At 33.7% G+C, this 26985-nt stretch overlaps 1 protein-coding gene across 1 annotated transcript in view; it reads right to left on the bottom strand.

Annotated features, from left to right (window-relative positions):
* The window catches only part of LOC128994491 (beta-ureidopropionase-like), a 53383-nt gene extending 27908 nt beyond the window's left edge, over positions 1-25475 (bottom strand). Inside the window, exons 1-8 of the mRNA XM_054419080.1 lie at positions 25320-25475; positions 24212-24334; positions 22577-22681; positions 20413-20567; positions 19909-20003; positions 18303-18506; positions 16986-17110; positions 16099-16291 (exon numbers count right to left, since the gene is read on the bottom strand). Coding sequence (XP_054275055.1) covers positions 16099-16291; positions 16986-17110; positions 18303-18506; positions 19909-20003; positions 20413-20567; positions 22577-22681; positions 24212-24300 — 966 coding nt within the window. The 5' untranslated portion in view covers positions 24301-24334; positions 25320-25475. The remainder of the gene's footprint in view (positions 1-16098; positions 16292-16985; positions 17111-18302; positions 18507-19908; positions 20004-20412; positions 20568-22576; positions 22682-24211; positions 24335-25319) is intronic.
* Between the last annotated feature and the right edge of the window lie 1510 nt (positions 25476-26985).

Genomic DNA, 26985 nt, shown 5'->3' with positions numbered 1-26985 from the left:
TTACCCAGATAGCATGCACGCTTTCTGTAAACATGCGTTTGGTGTGTTTTTCGTTCGTTATTGAAAGTATGCATTGGAAGTTTGGCGAAAACTTGTTTTTGCTTCCAGTGAAAGTCATCTGAAGTTTATTTGCTGTAAGTTTGCGGTAACGTTGCCTGTTGCCGCCTAGCGCTACGACCAGTTGCGGGATAAAAGTGAAACGCTTCAAGTAGTTCACGATGGCTCCGCACCTGTTCGTGTAGTGCTATGCGGCAACAGGCATCGTTTCGGCAAACCTGTGGCAAATAAACTCCAGAAGACTTTCACGGGAAACAAAAAACGTGTTTACGCCAAACTTCCAATGCATATTTTCAATAACGAACGAAAAACCCACCAAACGCATGGATGCCGACGGGGATTTTTCTTTTATTTAACGGCTGCCTTTTGTGGAGAGACTAACCATCATTACTGACATTCGACTTTATTAGGCGCAGGATAGGAACAACTTTGGATATACTCATCGTTAAATGATTGTTTTATTTTAGAAGTGAAAACATTGTAAAAAAAATAAAATAAACAAATTCTGAATCATGTTTTGTATTTGGCCTACTATTTTACTTTCAAATGTATTGAACAAATAGTAAGACAATAGTATTATATATACACTCCAATTAAATTAACTGTAGTTAATTTATATAATAAGTTATGGGACGTATTTTTTTAGGTTCGCCACTGAAAAGTGAAGGAAAAATTAGCGCTGTTTTTTTCAATAACTCTCTTAATTATTCCTTACAAGTAAATTGAATATCCACTATTATTGTTACAAAGACTTTTTCAAACTTGGAAGGGTTTCGTGGTTAGCAGAGCACGAACGATTAATTTCTCGGATTCACAGAATCTGGGAGAAACCCCTTTCCTGCCAAGGCTCCTAACGTCATTCTAAGAATGGACTGTGTATTGAGGTCACAGAAGGAACAATGCGCGCCCGTCCTTGTAGTACGGGAAGTAGGCAACCCACCCCAAAATCGCCAATAATAGGGCCCACTTTCCTTATTCGTAACGTAACTAAGGTTATAACAAAATATATTTAATTTGTGTTATCATTTCGATGTGACCCGTTGCCCTTGCAACGTTTTTTTTACTTATTTAAATAATTAAGATATGGTTCAAAATTTAGAAACGGTTTTCCCATAAATTTTCATCAGTATACCTGCTAATTTTTAGAAGCTAATGGTAGAATAATACTGTAGTGGTTTTTAATAATTCTGTAGGCTCATATCCGTGAGTTAATTTTTATAGGAATGATTGCATAATGCATTGAGGTAAAATGTAACTGGTTTTAACTTTTAGCAAATTGAAAACAACCTTTTCTTTCTATTCTGTATAGGCCCTACTCCTGCGAAAACAGACGTGTTCGATAATTGAAACCATTACAATCAGCGAAAAAAATTCAAATGTCATATTGTGCTCGTTGATTACAATACGGTACCGATAGCCCTGCTCGGTTGTGGTTAATTGCGTCTAATCGACATTATAAAAGACATTCTCGTGAATGTCAAGTAATTCAATTCAATTCAATTCAAATTATCTTTATTCATAAAGTACATTAGAAATATATACATGAATAGTGTCACATTTCTTATAAGTTATAATAGAACATACATGCTTATAGTAAATGGGAAAAATTGTAAAAGAACATAAAACTAACAGTTAAAACATACTTTGATTAGTAGGGAAAGAAAAGTCAATTACAGTTCATCAAATGAATAAATAGCCCTGCTAATGAGAAATTTCTTAAGTTTATTTTTAAATTTTTTTATATTTACTTCTGCTTGTATGTCCTTTGGAAGTTTATTATAGAATTTTGTTCCGGCGTATTTGGGTTTTTTTTCGAAAAGGCGCAATTTATGAGGACTTAATGCTAACTTGCCTCGATTTCTTGTAAGATAACCATGTTTCCTTCCAACCAGCTCTATTTCATGAAATCTGTTTTTAACAGATACCACTGTTTCAAAAACATACATACCGAAAACTGTCATTATATTTTCTGTTTTAAACATTCTCTTAACAGAAGTTCTAGGTGGAAGGTTGTAAATTATTCTTATAGCTTTTTTTTGCATTCTTAATATAGATTTTAAGTTTCTCTTATTGGTTGAGCCATAAAGGGAAATCCCAAATGAAATCACTGAATGTATGTATGAAAAGTAAACCAACTTCAAAGTTTCTATTTCGCAATAGTTTTTTAATCTAGTTAAGGCATATAATCCAGAAGAAACTTTTGAAAGTACTTTTTCAACATGACAGTTCCAATTGAGTCTTTTATCTATTACTAATCCTAAAAATTTAGTACTATCCTTAACTTCAATGGTTTTATTATTAAATTTAATAATCGGTCGACGTTGATTTCTGGTAGTTCGAGTTTGAAAATTTATGATACTTGTTTTATCCACATTGAGATTTAAATTTTGGGAGTTAAAAAAATCATTTAAAACGCATATGTCTGATTTTGCCTTGCTTTCTAATTCTTCATTTGTTGAGGCTATGATTTTAAAATTGGTATCATCAGCATACAAGCAGAGTTTACTTAAATTGCTAAGTTGCGGAAAATCTCTTAAATAAATAATGAATAAAAGAGGCCCCAGAATGGATCCCTGTGGAACCCCATATTTTAAGTCAGTGGTATAAGATTGATATGGAATTTTATAGTTTTTACGGTTATGATAGATAATTTCAACAAACTGTTTTCTGTGAGAGAGATAAGATTTAAGCAAATTTAAAGCAGTCCCCTCTATACCCAAGGTACTAAGCCTTGAAATTAATAAATCATGGGATATTGAATCAAATGCTTTTTGCAGGTCTAAGAACAAACCCGCTACCTTAAATTTACCATCCAGACTATCAATGACCGATTCTATAAAATCAGTGGCAGCAGTTATAACTGATTTACCTCTGCGAAACCCGTGTTGAAAGTTGTCAAACAGATTGTTATTTTCAAAAAATGTTACCAATTGATTATAAATTACTTTTTCATAAATCTTAGATATAGAGGGTAACAAAGCTATAGGTCGGTAATTTGACACCATTTGCCTGTCCCCCTTTTTAAAAAGTGGTTTTAATTTTGTAATTTTTAGCTTATCAGGAAATATACCGGATATCAAAGAAGAATTAACTAGGTGGGTGATTGGTTTTAATAAAAATGTCTTGACTTTTTTCAGAAGAACCACAGGAACCTCATCATAGCCCATACTAAAAGAGTTCTTTAGACTATTAATAATTATATCTATTTCATTCTCATTAACAAAGCTGAATCGAAACCTTTTACCAAACCGAAATATTTCATTGTCTACCTGATTCTCAGACATTGGTTCAAAGTTAGACATTATACTAGTTACATTTGAAAAATATTCAATAAAACTGTTACAAATAAATACAGGGTCAGAATTCAACTTATTACCTACTTTTAAATTAATGTTTTGTACATTCTTAGATCCTATTCCCACTTCTGAATTTATAATAGACCAAGATGTTCTATTTACATTGTTTGATTTGTTAATTTTTGTTTTATAATATTGCTTTTTAAAATACTTCAATTTTGACCTGAATGTTTTATTTAATTTCCTAACTTTTTTATATAAAGATTTACATTTTAACTCTCGGGCTGTTTGGCTAAGATTAAAAATTGTTTGTTTTTCTTCTTTTAACTCATTGCTAATCAAGTTAGGCTGTGTGTGCTGCCTTGACAGAGATTTAGGAAAACATATGTTAAAGTAATAACAAAATGTTTCATAAAATATATTATACTTATTTTCCACTGGAGAGGCATAAAGATCTGCCCATGACTCACATTGAAGTAAGTTTTTAAACTGGTCAATTTGTGAGTCAGAGAATTTTCTTTTATACTCAAAATAAAATTTTTGGGAAGAATGTTTAGTCACAGTATTTAAAATTTCTAGCATCTGACCATCATGGTCGGACAACTGAGTGTTGATGCCTGTTACTCTGTAATTATAAGGTTCCAAATTAGTAAAAATATTATCTATGGTAGATTGAGTAGATTCTGTGATTCTAGTTGGAAAGTCAATTAATGAAGAAAATCCATTTGCTCTCACAATATGTAATAAACTGTTCCTATTTCTATAATTTTTGTCAAGCATGTCAATATTAATATCGCCAATAAAAACTATGTATTTGTACTTTAAGTTGAGAACTTCAATTAAAATGTTAAACCTTCTAATAAACTCTGATTCGTTTTGCTTGATAGGATTTCTGTAACAACCAATTAAAAGTAATTTATCCTTTGATACAGCCTTTTGTATTTCAATTAAACAACATTCAAAAATTTGTTCTGAGATAAGATTTTGGATTTCAGATGGCATGATAGTTTTACAAATTAGGAATGGCTTAGTTAGGATAACAACCCCTCCACCCCTTGACTTTTTTCGGCCAAAACTAGCACTAAGGCTGTATCCATTAATATTGAGTCTTTCTATTGTATCATTCGTCATTTTATGCTCTGTCAAGACAACAACGCTTGGATCTAGCTCAGATAAAGTTATTTCCAAAGAATCCAAAGATGACATTAATCCCCTAATATTTTGATGAAAAATATTCAAACTAAAATTTTTTATGTTACAATTACTATGGACTGACTTAACATTAAAAAACTCTCAGACTCGTTTGACATACACACACTTGATTCCACTGCACAATTCCCCAGCTCAACCGTTTCACCCCCAACAACTTCACACACAGCTGAATTCACCACAGGTAGTTGGCTGCTCTCAGAGTTGCTGGTGCTGTCGGAGGAAAAGCTCTCATCAGTGTGTGAAGCAGTGACCGGATGGTCCTGAGTTTCTCCTGATGGGGAGTTGGGGCAGCTGCTCACTATGGGGTCCGAGACTTTCCCAGGGGATGAATCTTGTGGCTCTTGGCTTGATCTTGGTGCTGTAAGAGGAGGGAAGGCAGCCATGCTGGTTGGAGTTGGATGTTGTTGATGCTTCCCCAGCTCTCCCTTCTCATTTACTATGGTTACTGCCAGTCCTGTAGAGTGTGGACTACCGCAGCCAGTTCTTGAGTTTATGTCCACGAGCTGTTCTAATTGCTTATTAAAGATGTCATGTGGTATTCCGTTTCTCAAGATCCGGTGAGAATTTTGATTATATGAAACTATTGTCACTGTTGCATTGGTTGATTTTTGAAATTTTATTATATTGTTAATGAAATGTGATGGATCTACATTGTCCCGGACACATCCTATTGGGGAACAGATCAAATGTTTAAGGCCCCGCTTCTTGAAATTCTCTGTCAAATCCTGGAACGCTGCATCGTAGTCATATGGATTAGGCTTGCTGTAATAGGTGGGTTTTGTAATTAAACTAAAGATTGAGGCCATGTTATCCTTTTCTTGTATAGCCAAGTGTCTTGTCACACAGTGAGATGGCGTAGGTTTACCACACAATTTTTTGAAAATAACCGCAACACCAGCAGTCATGTGGCGGGGGTCATGGAAGTCCGCAGATATGCTGTGTGCGAAACCTACTTTTTTTCTTTCATGTCTGAGTTTAAGAATATTTGCCATATGACAGTCAGACACCTCAATAGATCTTGTCTTCTCAAAACTGTTGTTAGGAATAGCTGCCCCCTCTTCAGTGGTGAGCAATTTAAATTGGCCTTCATTTTCTTTTGCAGTTGCACATTCAAATACATTTCTTGCAAATTGAATAATCAAGTAGGCAAGCTTCCTTTTTCCATTATTGTTGAGGTGCATACCATGGCGTGTGAAGTGCTGTCTATCAAAGAGGTCAAAATCAATAATATGTATGTTGTTAATGCGAGCAACCAACTCCCGGATGTAGTTATTTGCCAAAGCTATGTTGTAGTGTATGACATCATCAGAAGATTTATCGTAACGAGTAGGGATGGTTGTTATACATACTGGTCTGGTTTTACTAAGTTTTTTCAATTCACCTTCCATTTTTCCATAAACATCGCGAGGAGAGTTCACAGATACATCATTTGTACCAGCCAGCAAAATTAAAGGTCTCTTCTGAGATTTAGCAGCTTGATTGTATATGAATTCAATTCCTGCTCCTGGTTTGACTAGCCCATCCATCAGGACTTTACCCTGGCTGCACTTAGCAACAATCTCTGGAACCCCTCTTCCTTGGCTGTCCGCGTAAAAATCAATTTTTCTCTCTTGATCTACATGAAAAGTTTTAACAATGCTTGTAACTTTTTCCATGGGATAAGGTTTTGTAAACTTTTTAACTTTATCCTTGACTGATGGTTCTTTGATTGTATTTTTGTTTTCACTGTTAGGAGATAAATGATGATTCCTGCTGTTTGAAACCCCTGCAGTTGTTTTATTTCGACCAAACTTTTTTACTTTTTTTTGTTTTTGATTGGTTGCTACTGTTTTCCAGTTATCTTTATCTTCCATATGCAGTTTATTATTTTCACATTGGACTGATGTAATATTTATTCCTGCAGAACTTTTACTTCTTGTTTCATCCTCTGGCTTCTGATTCTCATCATGGTCTTCTTGATCAGCATGGTTCAACATGGTGAATCTGTTAGTTGTATTAATAGGTGTACTGTTGTGTTGTGCGACAGGTAGACCTAACTTGTTTGACTTATCAAATCTCACCTTAATCCAGTCTTCATTGTTCTTATTCGTGCTTTGTGTTTGTGTGGTTACATCACATGTAAGAGGTTTTGAAGATGCGGTAGAGTTGTTACTGGCTGAGAAATCTTGTTCGGTTGTAAGTAGGCGTATTTCCTCATTTGACAGCATTACACTGTTTTTTAATATGTAGGCTAACAGTGATCTTTTTTTAATGAGATCAGTCGGGGACACTGTAGGTAGACTGTAGGTAAAGAGTTCATTCAGATTTAATGTACTGTGATTAATAGGTTTTGATCCAAAGACTAGGAGTTCAACAAACATACAGACGTATATTCCGCAATCATAAGAGTTGATCTGTAAAGACTTGAATGTTAGTTGTATTTTATAATTTATGAAAAAAACATTTTTACTACAAACCATAGAAATTTGATCCCTGAAATAATAAGAACTCTGTAATGTAAAGTATGCAATTAAAGAAAAATAAGATACACTTTTATATGATTTTGCTCATAACTTTAAACTCAGAATTATTTGTAAACATCGACAGCAGATAATTTTGTAACATACTGTATAAACGAAACCACATTAGTTTCGAAACGGCTCGTGACAACGATTTTTCGCTTTTGCGCCACTATATAATATGTTACAACGATATGGTCAAATCTATTTCTGCCCTTGTAATTTTCCGAACTTAAACTTCATAAGTCAAGTGCTGACAGTTTAAGTAACCAATTTAGTTTTTTTTTCACTCAATTTGGTTTTTTTACTCAGTTTTAAATCAACAATTTAGTGTTGTTTAGATGATCAAAGATGTAATATAAATATCGATTGCCGTTATTTCATATTTGAACAATCGTTGACTAAACTTAAGGTGTTGGTCTACATTTAGTGGCCTATTTTTACTGTGAATCCCTGCCAACGAGGTTCACGCATGCCTAAAAGCATCTTATGGTACTACGGTTAAAAGTAACTCTTTTAACGAGCATGCGTACATTTTGCCCGAAAGAAACGGTTGCAGAAACATTCTCTAAACTAAACAGCCTTTGGACATTGGGAATGGCAAAACTGAAATTGACCAAACCACAAAAGATTTTTTTATTTTTCATACTTATGTAAACTACAACCAAATATTCAATCTGGGAAAATGTACAGTATTCCCAGACTTGTCAACCAATTTCAAAGATCCAGAGTGGCTTTGCGACCGTGCAATTTTGGTCCCTAAAAATGAATATGTTAACGAGCTAAATCAACAAATTTAATTTAAATTGCCAGGAGAGTTTTTGTATAATATAGATCAATATACACAGCAGCCACACGTATTTTCATTAAAAGAAGGAACTCCAATTATACTAGCGAAACTTAAATCCACCCAAGCTGTGCACGGAACCAGACTGATGGATAAAATTACACCAAACTTGATCGAAGCAACAATCATCAGTTCAAAGGTGAAATTTTCTTAATTCCAAGAATGCCGATAATTTAATCCAAATTACCCGTTGAATTTAAGCGACTAAAAATTTTTCTCAGTGTTTTGCTTGCGCAATCACAATTAATAAGGCACTAATGGTATTACCTCCGGTTTTAATTTCGAAAATGAATGATTTTCACTTGGCAAGCTGTATGTTGCGTGCTCACGTGTTGGGACGCCTAAAACTTATATTCTGTGTTAGAAATCGAATTTAAAAAAAAATTAACCCACTAGCATTAAAGTAAAACAAAATATTCTGCAACTCCAAGAAAACTAGAGTGTACCGCTACCAATAATGATTCTAATGTTTAATTGTATTCACAGGAATGGGAGTCTTTAGCCATCAACTAGTTTCAGCCTGCCTCTCTGATTTTGTAAATAGAATAACGGACAATCAAAATTCCAATTTTGTGTGATTTTCGTCCCGTTTTCTACCTATGTTTACTAAAAAGCAATACATCACCCCTCCAATTGCCCCAGCATATCTTAGAATACTATTCAAAGGAAACTACTTACGCAGAAGTGAAATTATTACAATATTCACCAATAAGCATCCGGCAGGAACAACAGTTCAAAAGAATCAAAAAACGTTTAAAATATTTCTTAATAAAAATCATTTTTATTCATTACACAAATTTTAGATAAAAAGAAATATTTGATTTGAATTTCCATTTACTTTTCATAATAGACGTTTGCGTGGATTTATGTATTATTGTCTATGGTTTATAGAGATTTTGACTCTATTTTTGTATGTTATGTATTGAGTAAAGATACCCCCGCTTCAGCAAACCTAAGCTAAGCCAAAGACTAAGCGAATTTCAATTTGTTTCATTACATTTTTACTAAAACGTTTCCATAAATAAGACATATTTATTCCCAATTTAAATAACATTAGATTTAACGAGTGCTTAGGTTTGGTTTGCTGCTACAGGGAAGTCAAAAATGGGTTTTTACCAAAAGTCAATAGTATAAGATTAAATAAAAAATTTGCCTAATTTTAACAACATAAGGAAAACTACAACAGTTTTACTTTTCTCCATAAGAATAACTTGGGAATTTTAAATTTACACTTTTTTGATTTTTTTCCGTAACCATTAGGCATACAACAATTATACTTCAATATACTATTTCTTTTTTTTTTAGTTCTACAAAATGGTTCGGAAAGAAATTGCTAAATTTTATGTTTTTAGGGTCAAAAAAGGGAAAATCCCATTTGCGATAATCATCTGTTAAAAGAATACGTCATCTATAAAATTTCGAACAGCTGTTTGGATCAAGATTCTTGTTTCTAGCTGTCACTGATATGTTTACATTTAAAATGTTGTTTACTATTACATTACAGTACTTTGTAACCATTTCCGATCACGTTTGTATTCATATCCAAAACCAAGTGGGATTGATAACCGCGTGGCTTACATAACGGATTTGATTGATCGCAATACCATAATAAGTAGCTGTAAATTAAATTAAATATCTAGCCATCATCCAGGTCGGGAACCGGAGATTCTGTGTGTATCAAGTTGTACATGAGTTTTGATAACCGGGATCAGTGTTGTACAGGACTGGGAAACTTACATTTTTTTAATCATCGGTGCCAAAAACCTACAATCGATGCTTCCACTCATTAACGACATTTGAACATGTTTGACCAAGATTCGTCTAAACTTGATCATTTTGGTTCAAAGTAGACCAAATTTGATCAAGTTTGGTCAGCATATTAGAACAAGAATAATTTCTTGATCAAATGTTGACTTAGTTGACGAACTAACTAGTTGTTCAGGATTGATCAAAATTGAAGAATTTGGTCAGAGCTTGATCAACTATCACTCTGTAGTATAATGACAGTGTTTTTTTTTTTTTTTTTTTTTTTTTGCTTAAAGACTGATCAACTTTTATAAAACGTGATCTCCACTCCACCCCTGAGACTGGCACGGGCGGGGGTGAATAGTGTCTAGTCTAGTGTGTGTAGAGGACTAGAGAGGTCAGTCTTGCACCAGCGTCTAAACGTCTCTGTTGTGCATCACTCGGCCGTTCTTCATGTTAAAAAAATTGTTATTCAAGTTGTTTATATTATTCTTTGAAACATTAATTTCATTTTTACTGAAACATCAGCGTTATTAACAGCATAGTGTTTTCAATAAGGAGTATTTTCTTAGTGTGCATTATTACTGACATTAAAGCTTCATCAATATAACTCAAGCTCAATTACATAAATATATTTTCATGGTGCGTCTACAGTGCATACAGTGCATTCAGTTAAATTCGGTTCTTTCGTCATTGGATCGCGCATACAGCGGATAAGTGTTAAGTGTGAATACAGTGACCAGTTTTTGATCTGAAATCGGACTCGTCGACACGGAGAAAGCTGCAATAGGGATGCCTGTTTTATTGCCTGTTAGTCAACCAACCCTCTTCAAGTCCACTGCCTTTGTCCATCCACTGCGTCAACTCTGAAGGAGGCCAAACTTTGTCGATCGGAGGCGACGTTGTCAGGAGTGACCACTGACCACAACCCCTGGCTTCCCGAGCGCAGCCTACAGGATCAGAGCCACAACAATTTATGGGGGTAAGTGACCTCCTCTAGCTTTCGACCCGAGCTCAAATTTAACAATCGAGTAGCAAGGGTTAAAAAGACACATTTTTCCCCGCGTGATAAACTATATATTTTTCGTCATATTGCACCAATGTTTGAGCAAACTGTTACAAAACTGAAATAGTTTTCATTTTAAGATAACCTCTCAAAACTAATTCTAGCTTGTTTTCAGTTTAATTTGCTAATTGAAACCAACAGCTGTTTCAATCGTCTTGCCTATTGCTATTACGATTGTGTTGTATATTATTATCGATATGTTGAACTATTTACAAAAAGGCAACAATTACTGTAACTGCAATCGGTTAAAAAATCGATACACACTTTCGATACATGCAGATGCAATAGTTTACAATAGAAATGCACATCTGAGTTGACAACAACCGCTGATATTTACTCCATTGATTGGGGGCTAAAACCGATAGGGAGTAAAAATGCTACTTTAGACCAGCAACGCATGCGTTAAAAACAGGTGTTTTGCTGCAGTATGACGAAAAATAATTGTACGGATTCCCCTTTATTTTTATTGGCCTAATTAGATTATTATAACTGTCTACTAAAGAGACATTCATTTAAAGATTGCAATATAAATTAAGCTAGGCCCTACTCATTTTTATGCCTTGAATGGACCAATAAAACATAAATAAACTGATCCTTGAGATAGAACCCAACCCTCAAAATTTGGCGTGAATATGATGCATAAAATGTGGAATCATTTTATACAGTATAGAGATTTGTATTCAACTAATTGCTTTTGTTTTAAACTTGACCCATTATCTTTCTCTATGCAGCAATTTTAAAATGTTTACTAGCTCGTTTTCTTGTACGGTACAAATTTTGCAATCAATTTTAAACAATCTTCCTGTTCCTGATGAGCTAGAGAGTTGAAACTTGAAACATAGCTCACAAATGGATAACAATGCAATGATAAGGGTGTGTTTTGCGCATCGATCTCTATTATCGATGGTTTTGCGTAGCATGTGTAATCTTTGGCATCATATTCAATGATTTTATTTTCATATTTCCCTTGGACTACGCCACATGGGCCACCGAATTTTTAATGTTTACATTTTGGAAGAATGTAAATATATCAATTTAAGTAAGCTGTAAATAGTGTGGTTATAATCACAGAAAAACTAGAAGATCTGAAGGCCTTAACCGAAGTATTTATGAAAGAAACAGAAAAAGTAGGCCTAAAAACAAACGATTCAAAAACTAAGTACATGCACTTTTCAAGATACCTGGATAATACTGAAGAATCAATAGAAATTGATGGCCATACATTTGAAAAAGTCAACAGTTTTAAATACCTAGGAGTAATTATATCCAACCAAAATACTGATGAACTAGAAATCCAAAGCCGAATAAATTCAGCAAATAAATGTTTTCATGCTTGCAATAAATTACTTTCATCAAAATCTTTGTCCCGGAAAACAAAAATCAGGTTGTACAAAACAATAATTTGCCCAGTTCTCCTATATGGATCAGAAACCTGGAAATTAAATAAAAGAGATGAAAAGAAACTAATAGTATTCGAAAATAAAATTTTAAGGAAGATTTTTGGACCAATATTCGAGCTAGGAGAATGGAGAATAAGACACAATAGGGAATTAAGGCAACTGTATAATAGCACAGATGTAATTGGAGAAATCAAGTGCCGAAGAATCAGATGGGCTGGTCATATATTAAGAAGAGATGAAGATTGTAGACTGGGAAGAGTTTTAAAGGGAAACACTACAGGAAGACGACCCCGGGGAAGACCTAAGCAGAGGTGGTGGAAGCAAGTGCAAGAAGATTTGGAGAGAATTGGGGCAACGGAGGATGATGCGAAAGACCGGTTAACTTGGCGAAGATTTGTTGGTGCGGCCAAATATCACCTCCGATATAAATGGCCCTGGGAGTAAGAGTAAGAGTAAGTAAGTAAATAGATTCATTTGACAGTTTGTTTAAAGAGTAGAGGTTGAGAGGTAAAGTTTCTGCTGCCGGAATATTCTAAAGTTTATGACTATGAGAATAGCAAAAACATCGAATTAGAGTTGAAGGGGTTGGTTATGTATTGGCCTTATAAAACAAATTCAATATATTTACATTAAAAACTAGAAAGTAGAAAATAATTTATAGGCCAGAATAAAAAAAAAAACTTTTTAAAATGCCACGTTTTCAAACGAACTAAAAAGTAGCAAATAATTATTTATAAATGTGTGGAGAGAAGTACTTGTAACGTTTAAAACGAAAAACGCGGGTGCATGCAGTAGATAACAAAAGTTCAATAGCTATTTATTTGTAGTTTAAGATAATTGTAAATTAGATATTATTGCATGCGTCCAGCATTTTTAGTTTTAAATCTTACAAGTATTTATTCTCTCCACATACTTATAAATTATTTTTAACTTCTTCATTCGTTTAAAAAAGTGGTATTTAAAATAGTTTTCTATTTATAAATTATTTAGTGAAATATCTGTAAGAATTGGTCCTCTTCTGTTCAAGGGAACGTACATTATAATCGATGATTTATTTTCGATATAGGCTATTGATTTTTTTTATTCCATGATATATATAGATATTGACAAATTGAAAAATATTAGCGGACAACTACGATAAAAAATATTGTTCAGTATCAACAAACATTAAAAAATGTTGGAATAAAACTGTTCTAAACTATCCTAACTTATCAAAACTTGCTGTAAAATTTCAAAATTCCGTTTGATAGGTAACCTATTCCATTTCCCACATGCCTTTTATCTTATTAAATGGATTTTTTAAATGGTAACTTAAACTTAGCCTACAGCAATAGTATGTTGGGTTAGTTTGAAATATAGTTTCATTTTTTAATCCAAATAAGCAGTTCTCAATTCGTAGTTTAAATGCGTTTGAATAAATCAAACAGAAGCGAAGGAATATGGATAGTAAAGGAAGCCCAAAATATCGATAAATCGTAAAGTAATCATCGATAACCATGAATGTCCCCTTTAAAAGGAAAGTACCCAAAAACGTGACTGCAGATAGACATACATTACATTATATAACTTATGCCTATGTTAAGGTTTTTTTGTTAATATGTTTCCAACGTGGCACCTCATAAGGTCCTATGTTAAATTCTCATGACTTTCTTTTTAATTTTTTCACGTAATAAGATTTTTGTTTGGCAGTTTTGATAAAATACAACATATTTTGAGCCAGAAAAGTTAAAACTTTTGAACATTACAGTATTTTATTGTAATTGTTGTATTGCTGTTTCAGGGAATCAAAGCTAGCACTGGAGGATAAACATTGCCCTTGTGAGCACCCTTGGCTGGACAAACACCTTAGTAATTAATATTTTTTATGGTTAAATTTTTTATAATTTATTCTTTATTGAAGTTCCCCAAAATATATTTATTTTTAAAAAATCTGTGAATTTATTGCCTGTCCAACATATTCAGAGTTTTTTCACAAACATTTTTGATTGTAATAATGGTCATATATCCATCAGTCAGTATGCACGATCTTTGACATATTTTTACATACTTTTTAAGATGAATTTTACTCATGCATATTTGCAGTATTATGAAAATCACACCAAATTTGAAATAATTGTAACTTCAGAACAGTTAAATGTTCTCTTGTGTTGTGAAAAAAAACCTAAATAAACCCCGTACATTTTTGTTTACAATATTACATTTTATGTTTTTCCATACACAATCTTTTTAATGTAATGTGTAGTTTTTAGTTCTTTGACTGCCCTTATAAATAGTGGCATACCAAGTAAAAACACTCTACTAAAATGGTTTCTACAACTAATAACCAACGATTTTAGTACCCATATTTATACAAACTTGTATTGTATTTTAAGAGTAAACAGCTCCAAGTATACACTCTTAGCTCAACCTCCGTTAATTAATTTTCTCTGTTTTATAATTGTATTCTACATGTTATGTTGTTAAGACTATTTTGAGAAGAAATTATAGCTTTTGAATTCTTAAATAAACTTTTTATGATAAAGGAATGCTTATTTTAGTATTTTCTGCTGTCTTAAACAAATTTTGGCTTATGTAAAATGTATTTTTTCTTTTAATATAATAATAAAATAATTAATAAGATACTAGTCAATAACTTTTGAAAACTAAATTTTTGCTATTACATTTATAGAAAAAAATTATGATGATTAAATTTAGCTAAGGTTGAAGATATTTTATACATTCACAAGAAGAATTCTTTGCTAAATTCAACAATGAGATTTAGTGCACATTGGTAGCAGTTAGCAAATCAGCTACAAAGATTTCCTGTAATTATCTAACAAACATTCTTTTCATATTTATATTCAACATTCAGTGCATATTTATAGTAAATTATCTTTGCAATTCATCTTCGTACACGTCATTGAAAAGCAAATGCGAAGCAGAAGGATTCCCTGTAAATGTTTGACTAACATTATTTTCTAATCTGAGAAATAAACCCAGAGCATAATTGCAGCAAGTACTCTTTGCAAGTCATGTACAAAGATTACTTGCAAGTGTTTTACAAGCATTCTTTGCTAACTCGAGAAAAACATGCAGTGCATCATTGGAGCAAGATTTCTTTGCAAGTAATCTGCATTCATTCCCTGCACGTGTTTTACAAGCATTCTTTGCTAGCTTGAGTAAAACATTCAGTGCATGTTTGCAGCAAGATATCTTTGCAAGTCATCTGCATTCATTCAATGCAAGTGTTTAACAAGCATTCTTTGGTAGCCTGATAAAAACATCCATTGTATGTTTGCAGCACGGTATCTTTGCAAGTCATCTGCAATCATTCCCTGCAAGTGGTTCGCAACTATTCCTTGCAACCTTGCTTCAAACACACGGTGAAACTTTTCAGAAAGTCTGAGATGGGGTTACTTTTATACTTGCAGCAAACGTGTTACAAATTAAAATGTTTGCAATGCATAGTTGCTGCAACCATCTTGGGTTGCCTCTGAAAGTTTATTATGAACTAACTGAAAGCTTTCTCTGCTATCTGGGTAACTGTCTCCAACAAATTATATGCCGGTATTATATAATAATATAATTGGCGGTATTTAGGCACTCTATGGTCGCCATCTTCAGACCGACTTTAAAGATACTGAGATACTAAGGCCTAAAAAGACTCCTTTTGACACAGATTATTTTACTTGCTTGCACAGAGCTTTTACTGCCATTTAGATCCAATACACATATTACAAAAACCAAGATAATCTTGTATACTAGATCTTATTATATTGATTGATTAGATGTAAGTATTCATTTGCTGTATTAATAACAGCATTATGTATTTTGTGACGATTGTTAATGCATTGTGAAATGTCTACACAACAATAAATTGATTTGATTTGATATATTAAAAAGCTTTTGCAAAACCTGACAGCTAGCCTGACCATACTACTAGCCGGAATGACACGCGGTTGGTACCAAATGAAAGATATTTTCTAAAGCTGCCTACCGGGGTTCGAGAGCCGTCAGGAGCAGTGATGTAGCTGGAGCCGTAGAAGTGACCAAAGCTGTTGTGAGCAGGATTCCCATCTCCCGAGGTGAACTCGTGAGGGAATGTCTCTGTACCTACTCTGTTGATGGCGCAGGTGTAGTAGTTGTTGGCAATGGCTGCTGTCCGAGCTTCCAAACTCCACAACGGCTCACTGCAATCATTCAGGTTACCCTTCAATTTGGCAATCTCTCTTTTTAGTGGCTCTTCCAGTAGCATTTTTAGGGAAAGAGTCATACTCATATTTAAGGCAAATATGCCCCCTTCCATTCAAAAAGCAGAATGAAATATGTTTTTGTTTAGAATCATACAGTGAGGGATTTATTGTTTGAATGTTAAAACGAAATTGAGATTGCAAAAGAAAAGTTTTGGAAGTATGCAAGGTTTAACTTTAATTATTTTGAGTGCAATTTAACTAGGTGTCAAATCACTTTTGTGGGCGTCACTATAGAGGTATTGGCCCGTTCAGTAATCTAAATGCAGTGAAGTACCATAACAGTAAAATACACATAGAAGAACCAATGGCCTCAATCTCCTCGTTTAAAGCGAAAACCAAAATGCTTCCACTGAGCAACCATGATTGTAAAATTAATGTCTTCAATAGAAGAGAAGTTTTCATTACTTGAGTCTCTGGGAAACCAGAGTTATTATGGTACCGGTATCACATTTTTCTAAAATTATTAAAACAATAATTATATATAATTTAGTAATAATGAGTAATGCTACTATACATTAGTTTACAAATAGTATAATTACTCTCTTGAACAAGGAAAACAAGATATTAAGATTTTTGTATTGCGCCAATTTTAATTCTCATCCCTAAAACATATCTAATGTTTTTGACTTACCTAAGCCCGCCAACCGTAGCAGATGGGTTAAACACAATCTCAGCTCCGTTCAGACCAAACATGAGCCAGTTGAGAGGGTGATGACGGCCATAGCAGATGTTCACTGCAATATTACCAAACTCTGTCTGCAAACACAAGACTAAGAGAAGCTGAGTAGGCTTAATGATCATATCTGATAACTAAAATCTCAAATTTGATTGTATCTTTGAATTTCAAATTGAAAACAATTTTCATGCGTAGCATAATAAACTGTGAGAATGTATTAAAACCTTTATTACTTTGTTTTAAATCAATCCTAAGGATTTAATTGATATATCCAAACATAATTTGTAGAAAAAGTTATGATTTTACAGAAAAGACAATTAATCACAACAAGGGGGTCGTGCGCTAATTACGCATTATTCTATATTATATAGCCTCAATTAATTTCTTAAGTACTTTTTTTGTTGGTACGCCATAACTTCCTTAATTCATTGCCAATTTCCATAAATGAGGTGTCATTTTAAAGCTTTTTTGCCCACTATACCCAAAAAAGATACAAATCACTAATTTTTCAATCGTTTTTCATTAAAGATTTATTATATCATTTAGCAAGTAATTTAAACTTGAAATGTTTATTTACGTTAATTTGATCAGCTGAAACATGTGAATTAAATTAATCAAAACAAACGAATATTTACTTCTCAAATCCGAGTGTTGTGGTTTTACAGTTTATAAACTATTTCTTCACTTGTTTACAACTGTATGATGATTTTCATTGACTGTGATTAAAAACTTGACTGAAGGTAATAAGGTAATTAATAATACGTAGGTCAGCAGCACCTGGACTTTTAAAAGCATCCTCTAGAAATAAATAAAACATATAAAACATGTGTTCTGTGCTGGGGAAGACGAAGCCCTAAAGAAAATTACCTTTTTACTTACTATTCGTCCCTGCGCTAGATAATAAGCTTTAAAATGAAACCTCAATCGTAAATATCCGTTAAGTAGGACGGTGAAAAAGGAATATTAGAGAGACTCTTACCGAACTGTATTAAGTACCTATATAGATAGATAATTCTAAAATTAACTTAAGATGAAATGCAGGTAAAATAAAATAATACTGTTTCGCAAAAGTTTTACAAAAACAGTTTTGAATTTTTATTGACACTGTAATCAAATGTTTTATCTCAGAATTTTGCTACTGGTCAGCTCTTTAGACTTGTTCATATTTCATTTTGATTAGGCTAGGTGCATTTAACAGTTTTTAAACTAATTAAATCTCTTGTTAATGTATTAATTTGACAAGTGCCCTTTACAGAAAAGCCTAGTGCTCACCTTAAAGACGGGATGGCCAGTGTTTCCTTCCATGTAATATGTAGACTCATTGAAGTCGCCAACCCTGGGAATGTGATTCTTGCGATGTTTTCCCTTTACGATTCCATGGTTATCAATTATCACTGCCGTGTTCCAGATCAAATCAGTGTTTTCTTCTCGCTCCAGAATCGGTGACACAATCACCATATTGAACTCTTTGGCAAACTTAAAACATAATTTGATCCAATTTTTAGGGAGGGGGGAAATAATGAATATGAAGAAAAAATTAGTATCGTAATAGCTATATTTTTTTGACTCAATGTAAACAATAAAAAATTGTGATCTCTATAAAGTAAAAGTAGCATTCAGCACAAATTACCCTTTGAATATGAGCAGCCAAACTGAGATAGAGTATGGTACAGGTGTCTACTTAAAACTACTTATCCTAACCTTACGCTAATCTTGACGCATCCCAAAAATATATTCACTATTCGCCACTAGTACGAAAAGAAAATCCTCAATTTTTATTGAATGACAAGTTATCATTCGAGTCAAGATTAGGCTATTCCAGCCCTACACATTCATGCAAAATAAAATCGGACAAAGATAACTCGAGTTATTACATTCACAAATAGTGCTTTTAGCGAATTTCCCATATAGGGAATAAGCTATTACCGTAGTACTCATGGTAAGACCTGGACGCGGGACCAATTTTTTTTTTCGTTTTGAGGTCCCTAGAGGCCAAAAACACCATCCGTTCAAATTCATATATATATATATATTTATATATTTATATATTTATATATTCATATATATATATATATATATATGTGTCCGTCAGCACGATAACTCGAGCAAAAATGATCCGATTTTGATGAAAATTGGTACAAATGTGTAAAAGTACGTTTATTCGAACGAGTTCGCAATCCAGCATGATCGGACCTTGGGAACGGGGGTTTACGGGGGGTTTTATGGGGTAAAAATAGGTTTTTCTAATTTTTGACCCAAAAAACATAAAATTTAGCAATTTCTTTCCAAACCATTTTGTAGAGCTTAAAAAAACAAATAATTTAGTATATTGAAGCGTTATTATGCGCCTAATGGTTACGGAGAAAATTCCAAAAAATTGTAAATTTAAAATTCCCATGTTATTCTTATGGAGAATAAGTAAACTGTTGTAGTTTGCTTTTTTGTGAACATATTTTGATCAAATTTGGAAAATGTTTTTATTTCTTACTAACTATTCACATTTTACAAAAAAAATCAGTTTTACCCTCCCTGATGCAGCAAACCTAAGTACTTGTTAAACTTATTCTATTTAAATCAAGAATAAATGTTATATTTTTAAGTAGACATTTCAGTGTAAATCCAATCAGTCAAATGGAAATTCGCTTAGTCTGCAGGTTTGCTGCGGCGGGGGTATTTTACTTATGGGGACATCAAAATAAAAAAGTAAATTGGTCCCGGGTCTAGGTCTTGTTGCTCTACCTACGGTAATAGCTTCTTCACTATAGGGAAATTTGCTAATAAATTGAAATTAAATACTATAAGCTGATTTTAAATACAGTGCAATACTAAGTATTAGTGAAAGTGTGAAGATAGAGAGTACTATTTATACTAAGCTTACTTTCTGAAGGAATCGTGTCGTTGGTCCTCGTTCTGCTGATTCAGCAAATTCCAGCCACGGAAGTTTCTCTCTGGTGCAGAAAGCAAATGGCATTGCTGTAAAATTATGTTGCTTCAACATTAATTTTTTATGGTGCTTGAAATATAACCAACCTACTACTTTTATCAAACACTCCTATTAGTCATCACCAAGTACTGTTTATGGTGAAGTGTTAAAATTCCAATGGTGTGACTTGACACATACCAAAAAAGATTCAGTGGAATAATTTGTTCAGCTCATCAATTGATGAGCTCAAAATTAATACGGCAGACACTCAGTTTAGCAATGCTGGTTTGCTTCAAATGCTTGATTTCTGAACGCTGATCAATAATGGCTGTAACTGCTTGATATAGTGGCAATACACAGATTTACTACAACAAATACATAACACAAACAAGATGTTACTTCCCAATCCTTCCTTGGAAAGTGTTATATTGGTAATTTGGTTCACTACACTAGACTTACTCCATGCTTCCTGTAGACAGAGGACATTGACCTTACACTCGGCAGCCGAGTGGATTATTTTGGCAATGAGGTTGTGTATCGCATCTCTTTGAGTGGCGACCGGCTCTGACGTGTCAGCCACAATACAGTTCTGGATAACCCCAACTCGAACAACCCTATAAAATACATACCATTGTATATTACAACAAAACTGTAATCTGTAGGCAATGGCCTAAGTATATAAACTTAAATTTTACAATTTTTCTCCAATTGCTTTGAAGTTTTTGAAATCCTATCTTACAAACCGCTTTCAAAGAACTATTATTTTTAAAGATAACATCTATAACTTTTCAAAATGGAAAATGATCTATTGTGGTGTACCTCAGGGCTCTATATTGGGACCCTTGTTGTTTTTAATCTATATTAATGACCTGCCTTTTAACATAAACTCAAAGCTTGTTCTATACGCAGATGACACAACAGCTATATTAAAATCAAACAGCCCTAACAATTTACAAAATTTGATAAACCAAACTTTTGAAGATTTAAACAAATGGTTCAGAGCAAATGGTCTGAGTCTAAATTGTTCTAAAACTCAAATTGTCAGGTTCAAAACTACTCATGACAGAGAAACCATCAAATTAAATATTAATTTTCAGGGGAAATTATTAATGAAACGTCATCTACAAAATTTTTAGGTATTCAGGTACAAAACACTTTAAATTGGGATAAATACACATCAGTTTTAGCTAATAAACTAAATACAGTCTGTTTCCAGATGTCTGTCCTGCAGCATGTTACTGACCTCAGAACAAGGATGATTGTTTATTATGCTTTGTTTGTGTCAAACATGTTGTATGGAATAGAGTTCTGGGGCAGCTGCTCAAATGCCGAAACCATTTTCAAAATTCAAAAAAAGATCCTTAGAATTATGACATTTTCAAAGCCTAGGCAATCCTGTAAATTATTATTTAGAGAATTGAAAATATTAACACTTCCGTCTGTTTATATCCTGCAAACATTAATATTTATTAAAAAAAATCTTGAATATTTTATGAATGAAAACCATACCATAATTATTTAACACGACATCGAAATGATTTACAACTGCCCATTCATAGACTTACCTCACTAGAAACCCTTCCACAATACCTAGGGAAAAAACTGTATAATAAACTGCCTGATAATATTAAATCATTAGAATCTTTTGAAAAATACAAAAAAGAAGTTACCAAATTGCTGCTTAATAAAGGGTATTACAAAGTTGATGATTTTTTAAATGATGTATATATTTGATTTCTTAGCATATTGTATAGTTATTATAGTTTTATGTATTTTAATTGTCCATGACCATTTCACCTGTTTCCCAGCTATGCTGGATCTGTAAAACGTTATGTGAAAATAAATGATTGACTTGACTTGACTTGACTTGACTATATGTTTTCTAATGCCAGCTAGATTTACAATTTAATAGTCCCATATATCAATTTAAAAGATGGCTATACGAATAGATACACAAAAATATTCTCAGTATTTTCATTTGAAGCTCTCAGACTTCATTGAGTCGTCCAACATAATTTTGGAAAGAACAGAGTGAAATGCAACAAAATTAGTAGGCGTGTTCAAAAGATAGATTATCTTTAGAACATATTCTACTTACAAATCAGAGTAGGCTTATTTATTTCATCACAAAATTTTACATGGGCCTAAAGAAAAAAAGTCTTATTTTGCAATATTTACCTTGAACTGGTTTTACAGTTAAATATATATTTTTAAAACTTGTAATAGCTAACATGAACGTAACTGGTTTAACTTGCTACCGATTATGTGTGTAAACTCTCAATTAAAAAGATTTCAATGGCTAAATAAACTGTAATTAATTATGAGGTCATAAGTTTAAGGTTAGTATTGATAATAGTTTGGAGCTTAAGTTTTACAGGTTACGTAGGCAGGGCCGCGTTAAGGGTCAGTGGAGCCCTGGGTAAACCCAAAAGCAGTGCCCCCATTTTTTCCTTGTGCGGGCAGTGGTTGAGGCGCCCAAACCTTCGGCGCCCCTGGGCATATGCCCAGTCTGCCCGTTTATAAAAGTGGGCCTGTACGTAGGTAATCATACCTAGGCATAGGATATTTTATTTATGTGGAGACATGTTTTGTAATCTACAACCAAGCAGTAAACCTCAACTACCTTGGAGGCCTTAGTTGTTCTTCTTTAGCTTCAAAACTGTATCCCTGTATGTGGAAGTTCTGTTTTTCTGCGTATTCCAACAGGTGTTCTGGTACATCTATTGAACTGAGGAATAGATAATATGGATTATAATTTAAAATATATTTTAGCCTTAGATTAACCTGTACATAAAATATATATATATATATATCTAGGCCTACAAGTTATCTTATCAGACTCTTTCCATTAAACATAAAGATTAGTGTAAAACCCCCGACACCTGATAATAAAAGTAAACTTGAGTATAGACCTCATAAACTTTTTCTCCAACCAGTTACTAATTAATTATGCTAAATTATGAATTCATTTGCAAAAAGGTATAGATTGTGTTATTCTAAAATAAATATCAGAAAAATTACTAAGAAAATGTGTAGGTAAATATTTTAAGCTGTATTCTATCACTATGTACCTAGGTATTTTATCACAGATTTTTAAATATGAGTAACCAAACAAACCACTAACAGATTCGAACATATAAAAAATATATAAGTTTTAGACGTGTGTAAATTCTAGATTGCTATCCTGATGGTTAGCAATGACTCTCGAGTCCTGACTATAAACAAATCAATGTGTTATTTACAATCTATTTTAAAAGCAAAAACTGTAACTTTTTGAAAACATTTTTGCTACCAACTGACCAGGGTTGCCACCTTTGGTTAGGGGAAACCCGGGAAACCCCCCCCCTCCCCTTTCTAAGGATTAACATGGCATAAACACCGGAACAAGGGACCAAAATCGGGAAATAAATTGTGTATTAGTTAGCAAATGACCTGATAAAAATTTAAACAGCTAAAATAGTATAGCAAATAGTAATACTTCAGCACTTTTGTCTAAAATATTTATTTTTCTTTTCTTATTTTTTCCAATTTTTAAAATTTGTTTTTAAATATTCCTTTGTAACTTACATCGGTTTAAGATTTAATAGAACAAAAAGATCTTTTAAGAAAATTAATTTTCTTATAGACAATCAACTATAACAATAGATGTCGTAATAATCAGGGGATATATTAGCCTACCGTTCCCAGAGCCAAAATAGATACGCGGATATATACGCCTACAGTCCGCTATGCACAAAATGCTAGCGGGGATATATCTGCCTATAGTCCGGGAAGAATTAAAACCCTTTGAGTGCCAACGTCCGGGGAACCGGACGTTTTTAAAACGAGCCAAAAGTGCCAACGTCCGGCCGACCGGACGTTTTTAGAACGAGCCAAAAGTGCCAACGTCCGGCTGACCGGACGTTTCGTAATGATCGAACAGCTGTCATAACAACCGAATAAATACTCGGATTCTTTTAACCCATATATTAACATTGAGTCGAAAGTTGCTAGATGCGATACATCGATTTTCGTTGGTCGAAATATCGAAAATTCGATTTTTACGAAATTTTAACCTAAAAATCGCCAGATCGCGCTCGGCATTTTTAGCGCGACCTTCGGGAAAAATCATCGGCATTTTTTGAGCGTTACTTTTATTTCTCGCCTGGCACTCTAAGGGTTAACTAGCCTAATTAAATCATATTTTACAAAGTAACTTAAGTACCTAGCCTAAGTTAGGCCGACACAAAAAAATTAATGCTCTTAGGGTAGGCCCTACCTGAGTTTCTTCCCAAATAAAACCGTGTTATTTAACTCATCATTTTCTGGATACTGTTTGTTGTAGATACTCTCCCCTTCACTGGTCATTTTAATTTGTTCGCCTGAGTTGCAGAAAAAGTGCCTGAAACCAAATTAAGTTACATGGGCTAGTAACTTAAACCTAAATCTAATCACAGTCATAGAAACCTAAGTAATTTATATGCACAAGAGCCTGACCTGCCATCCTCACATGTCTAAATAAGGCAAAAAGGCAGCCTTAAAACATTAATTACGCGGTGAAAACAGCGTTTGTCCCAATAGTGCCAACGGAAAAGAGTGCTTATGAATGCCTAATGCAGCCAAATAAAAAATTGTTTGTTAAAACCACATGAGTAAGTTTTAGGCCTAGCTTAAGCTCATAAATACCCAAACTGTTGTTAAGGTTGTAATGGGTAAAGTTTCTTAACTGGGCTACACTAATATTGATTCGATTAATAACTTATTGATATTGAGTTTTAGCCTCCTGATCACATTTAAATATTAAATAATGGTGTAAATACCTGCATCTATGTGATCAACGTGTTGCTAAAAGTACCGCTATAGTATTATCTTTCGTTTTTAACCTTAAATGTTCGTTTCTATGTTCGTGTACGTGTGCGTGTTAAATGTATTTATTTATTACGAATTGACGACCTTCAAATGAAGCAAGAAGACATCTGTACTGGCCCGACGATGACTCCTTTGTGAGTCAAAACCGGTTGCATTTTAGCAACACGTTGATCACATAGATGCAGGTATTTACACCATTATTTAGTAATAACTTATACTTTCTAACTCTATCAATTATAAAATGGAACTGTTATAACCTCCACCTAAATAACCAAACTTACTGATAATGAAAAAATCTAATGAAGGTTTACTAATCGAATCTAATTTTTGAATTGATATTAGCATGGCCCAGTTTAGAAACTGTAGGTACCCAATATGAGCCTATGTGGTGTCTTTTTGTAGACTGATTTGTATATAGCCTATAGGCTAGTTGAAATTTAAAAGTGGCCTACCCTGAAGTTAAGTGGCTATCATTTAAATCTCATCTAGGCTAATGCTAACTTAGGTAAGTTACTTACCCTTGATTTTGGTAGTTTCAATCAGGCTAACCTCTAGCTTTGACTGCCAGCACCAAAGCCCTATTAATTTTTATAAAGAAACTGAATCAATTCGATTTCCTTCCTAATGTGAATACAGTAACTTCAAGTTAGTTGATAAGCTCTACTCTGAAAATGAAAATAATAATGATAAACGGAACGAAATGACAACAATAAACAAACCAACAGACGATAAGAAAGAACAGATGTTCAGTGTTCAGTGTTACCAATCCAATTCCAAGAAATTACCCTCACATCTTGAGGGTAATTACCATTGACTATGTTCACGGCCGCCTTTAACTCCAGCCAGGTCCCGGCCTTCGAAGTGGCAACGTCGCAAGTGGTGTGGTTGTAACAGCTGTTTTGTTTGGAAGCAATGGTATTATTTGTGTATTTACGAAAGATTGGTTACTGGACTATTACAATATTGAATCATCTTAAAACTGTACAGATATAGATTTTTAATTCATATTGTTTCGGTTTTCAGTTATGTATGTTTTATTTTCAATATTTTAATAAATTTATATTCATAAATTTAAATTAATAAAGTGTGAATTGATGAGCTGGTGTCATCTGTCTGCCATGTTATCTTATGGGACGTCTGTCACTAAACAACACCACTTGCGACGTTGCCGATTCTACCAGGTCGTGGCCCCGTGGCCTGTAGCACGGTCGCCTTTAACTCCAGGCCGCGGCCTTCGAACTGGCAACGTCGCAAGTGGTGTTGTAACAGCTGTTTTTGTTTGGAAGCAGCTAATGGTATTTGTGTATTTACGAAATATTGGTTATGGACTATGTCAATATTCTAGCGCTGGGAGCGCCGTGTAGTTGCGTAGGCCGCAACTACTTGGCGCTCCCCTCAGGGCCGGATTTCCCAATAGGCCCAGTAGGCCCGGGCCTATGGGTGCAAGGTCCCAGAGGGTGCACGGCCGAGAGTATTTTTTTTATACCTAGGCTATCTAAAAATAAAAATAAATAGTCATAGTTGATAAAAAAAACTCCAAAGCATTGTGATTCTGAAGTTCATAAGAAGAAATAAATGTTATGAAATTTAAACTATATTTTCAGAATTACGCATCAATTTCGTTACAAAATTGGTAACGAACATTGGTTATACGGGAGTAGGCTGTAGGGATGTTGACGTTGACGAGCGCCCAAGGGGTACGCATCGTATTGCCACTGCACTGCCACTATGCTGGGTCGGGCTCGGCACTGATCAGAGTGATAAGGGGCGCATGCGTGCTAGACATGACATTGTTACCACCCTCACATCAGAAAACAAAAGTTATTTATTAACTAATCTTTTGATTAGTTTACAACTATCTGCAGGATCAAGTTAATCATAAGTTTTTTTTATATTAAAACAACAATGATTTATTTACCTTTAAAATTAACGAAAAAATATTAATCTCAGTTTGCATTCAATTTTAGAAAAATTCAATAGGTACCCTCCAAAGAACCATTAATGCTGTAATTTTCTCCTCAGGCCTAAGGATCGGTACGGTTGGCCGGAATAATAATAATTGAAAACATTATAAAAACATTAGTACCCTTTAAATTCATTTTTAATTAATAAACGACATGTTTCGACACTTATTTGGTCATAGTCATGTTTACATTTACAAATACAATAACAAAAATAATGAAA

Source organism: Macrosteles quadrilineatus, unplaced genomic scaffold (genome assembly GCF_028750875.1).
Source record: "Macrosteles quadrilineatus isolate MER2022 unplaced genomic scaffold, UCM_ALF_1.0 Scaffold_5__1_contigs__length_97177068, whole genome shotgun sequence".
Taxonomy (NCBI): Eukaryota; Metazoa; Arthropoda; class Insecta; order Hemiptera; family Cicadellidae; genus Macrosteles; species Macrosteles quadrilineatus.
Note: the sequence above shows the minus strand (reverse complement) of the source record. Positions and strands in the feature narration are given on the sequence as shown.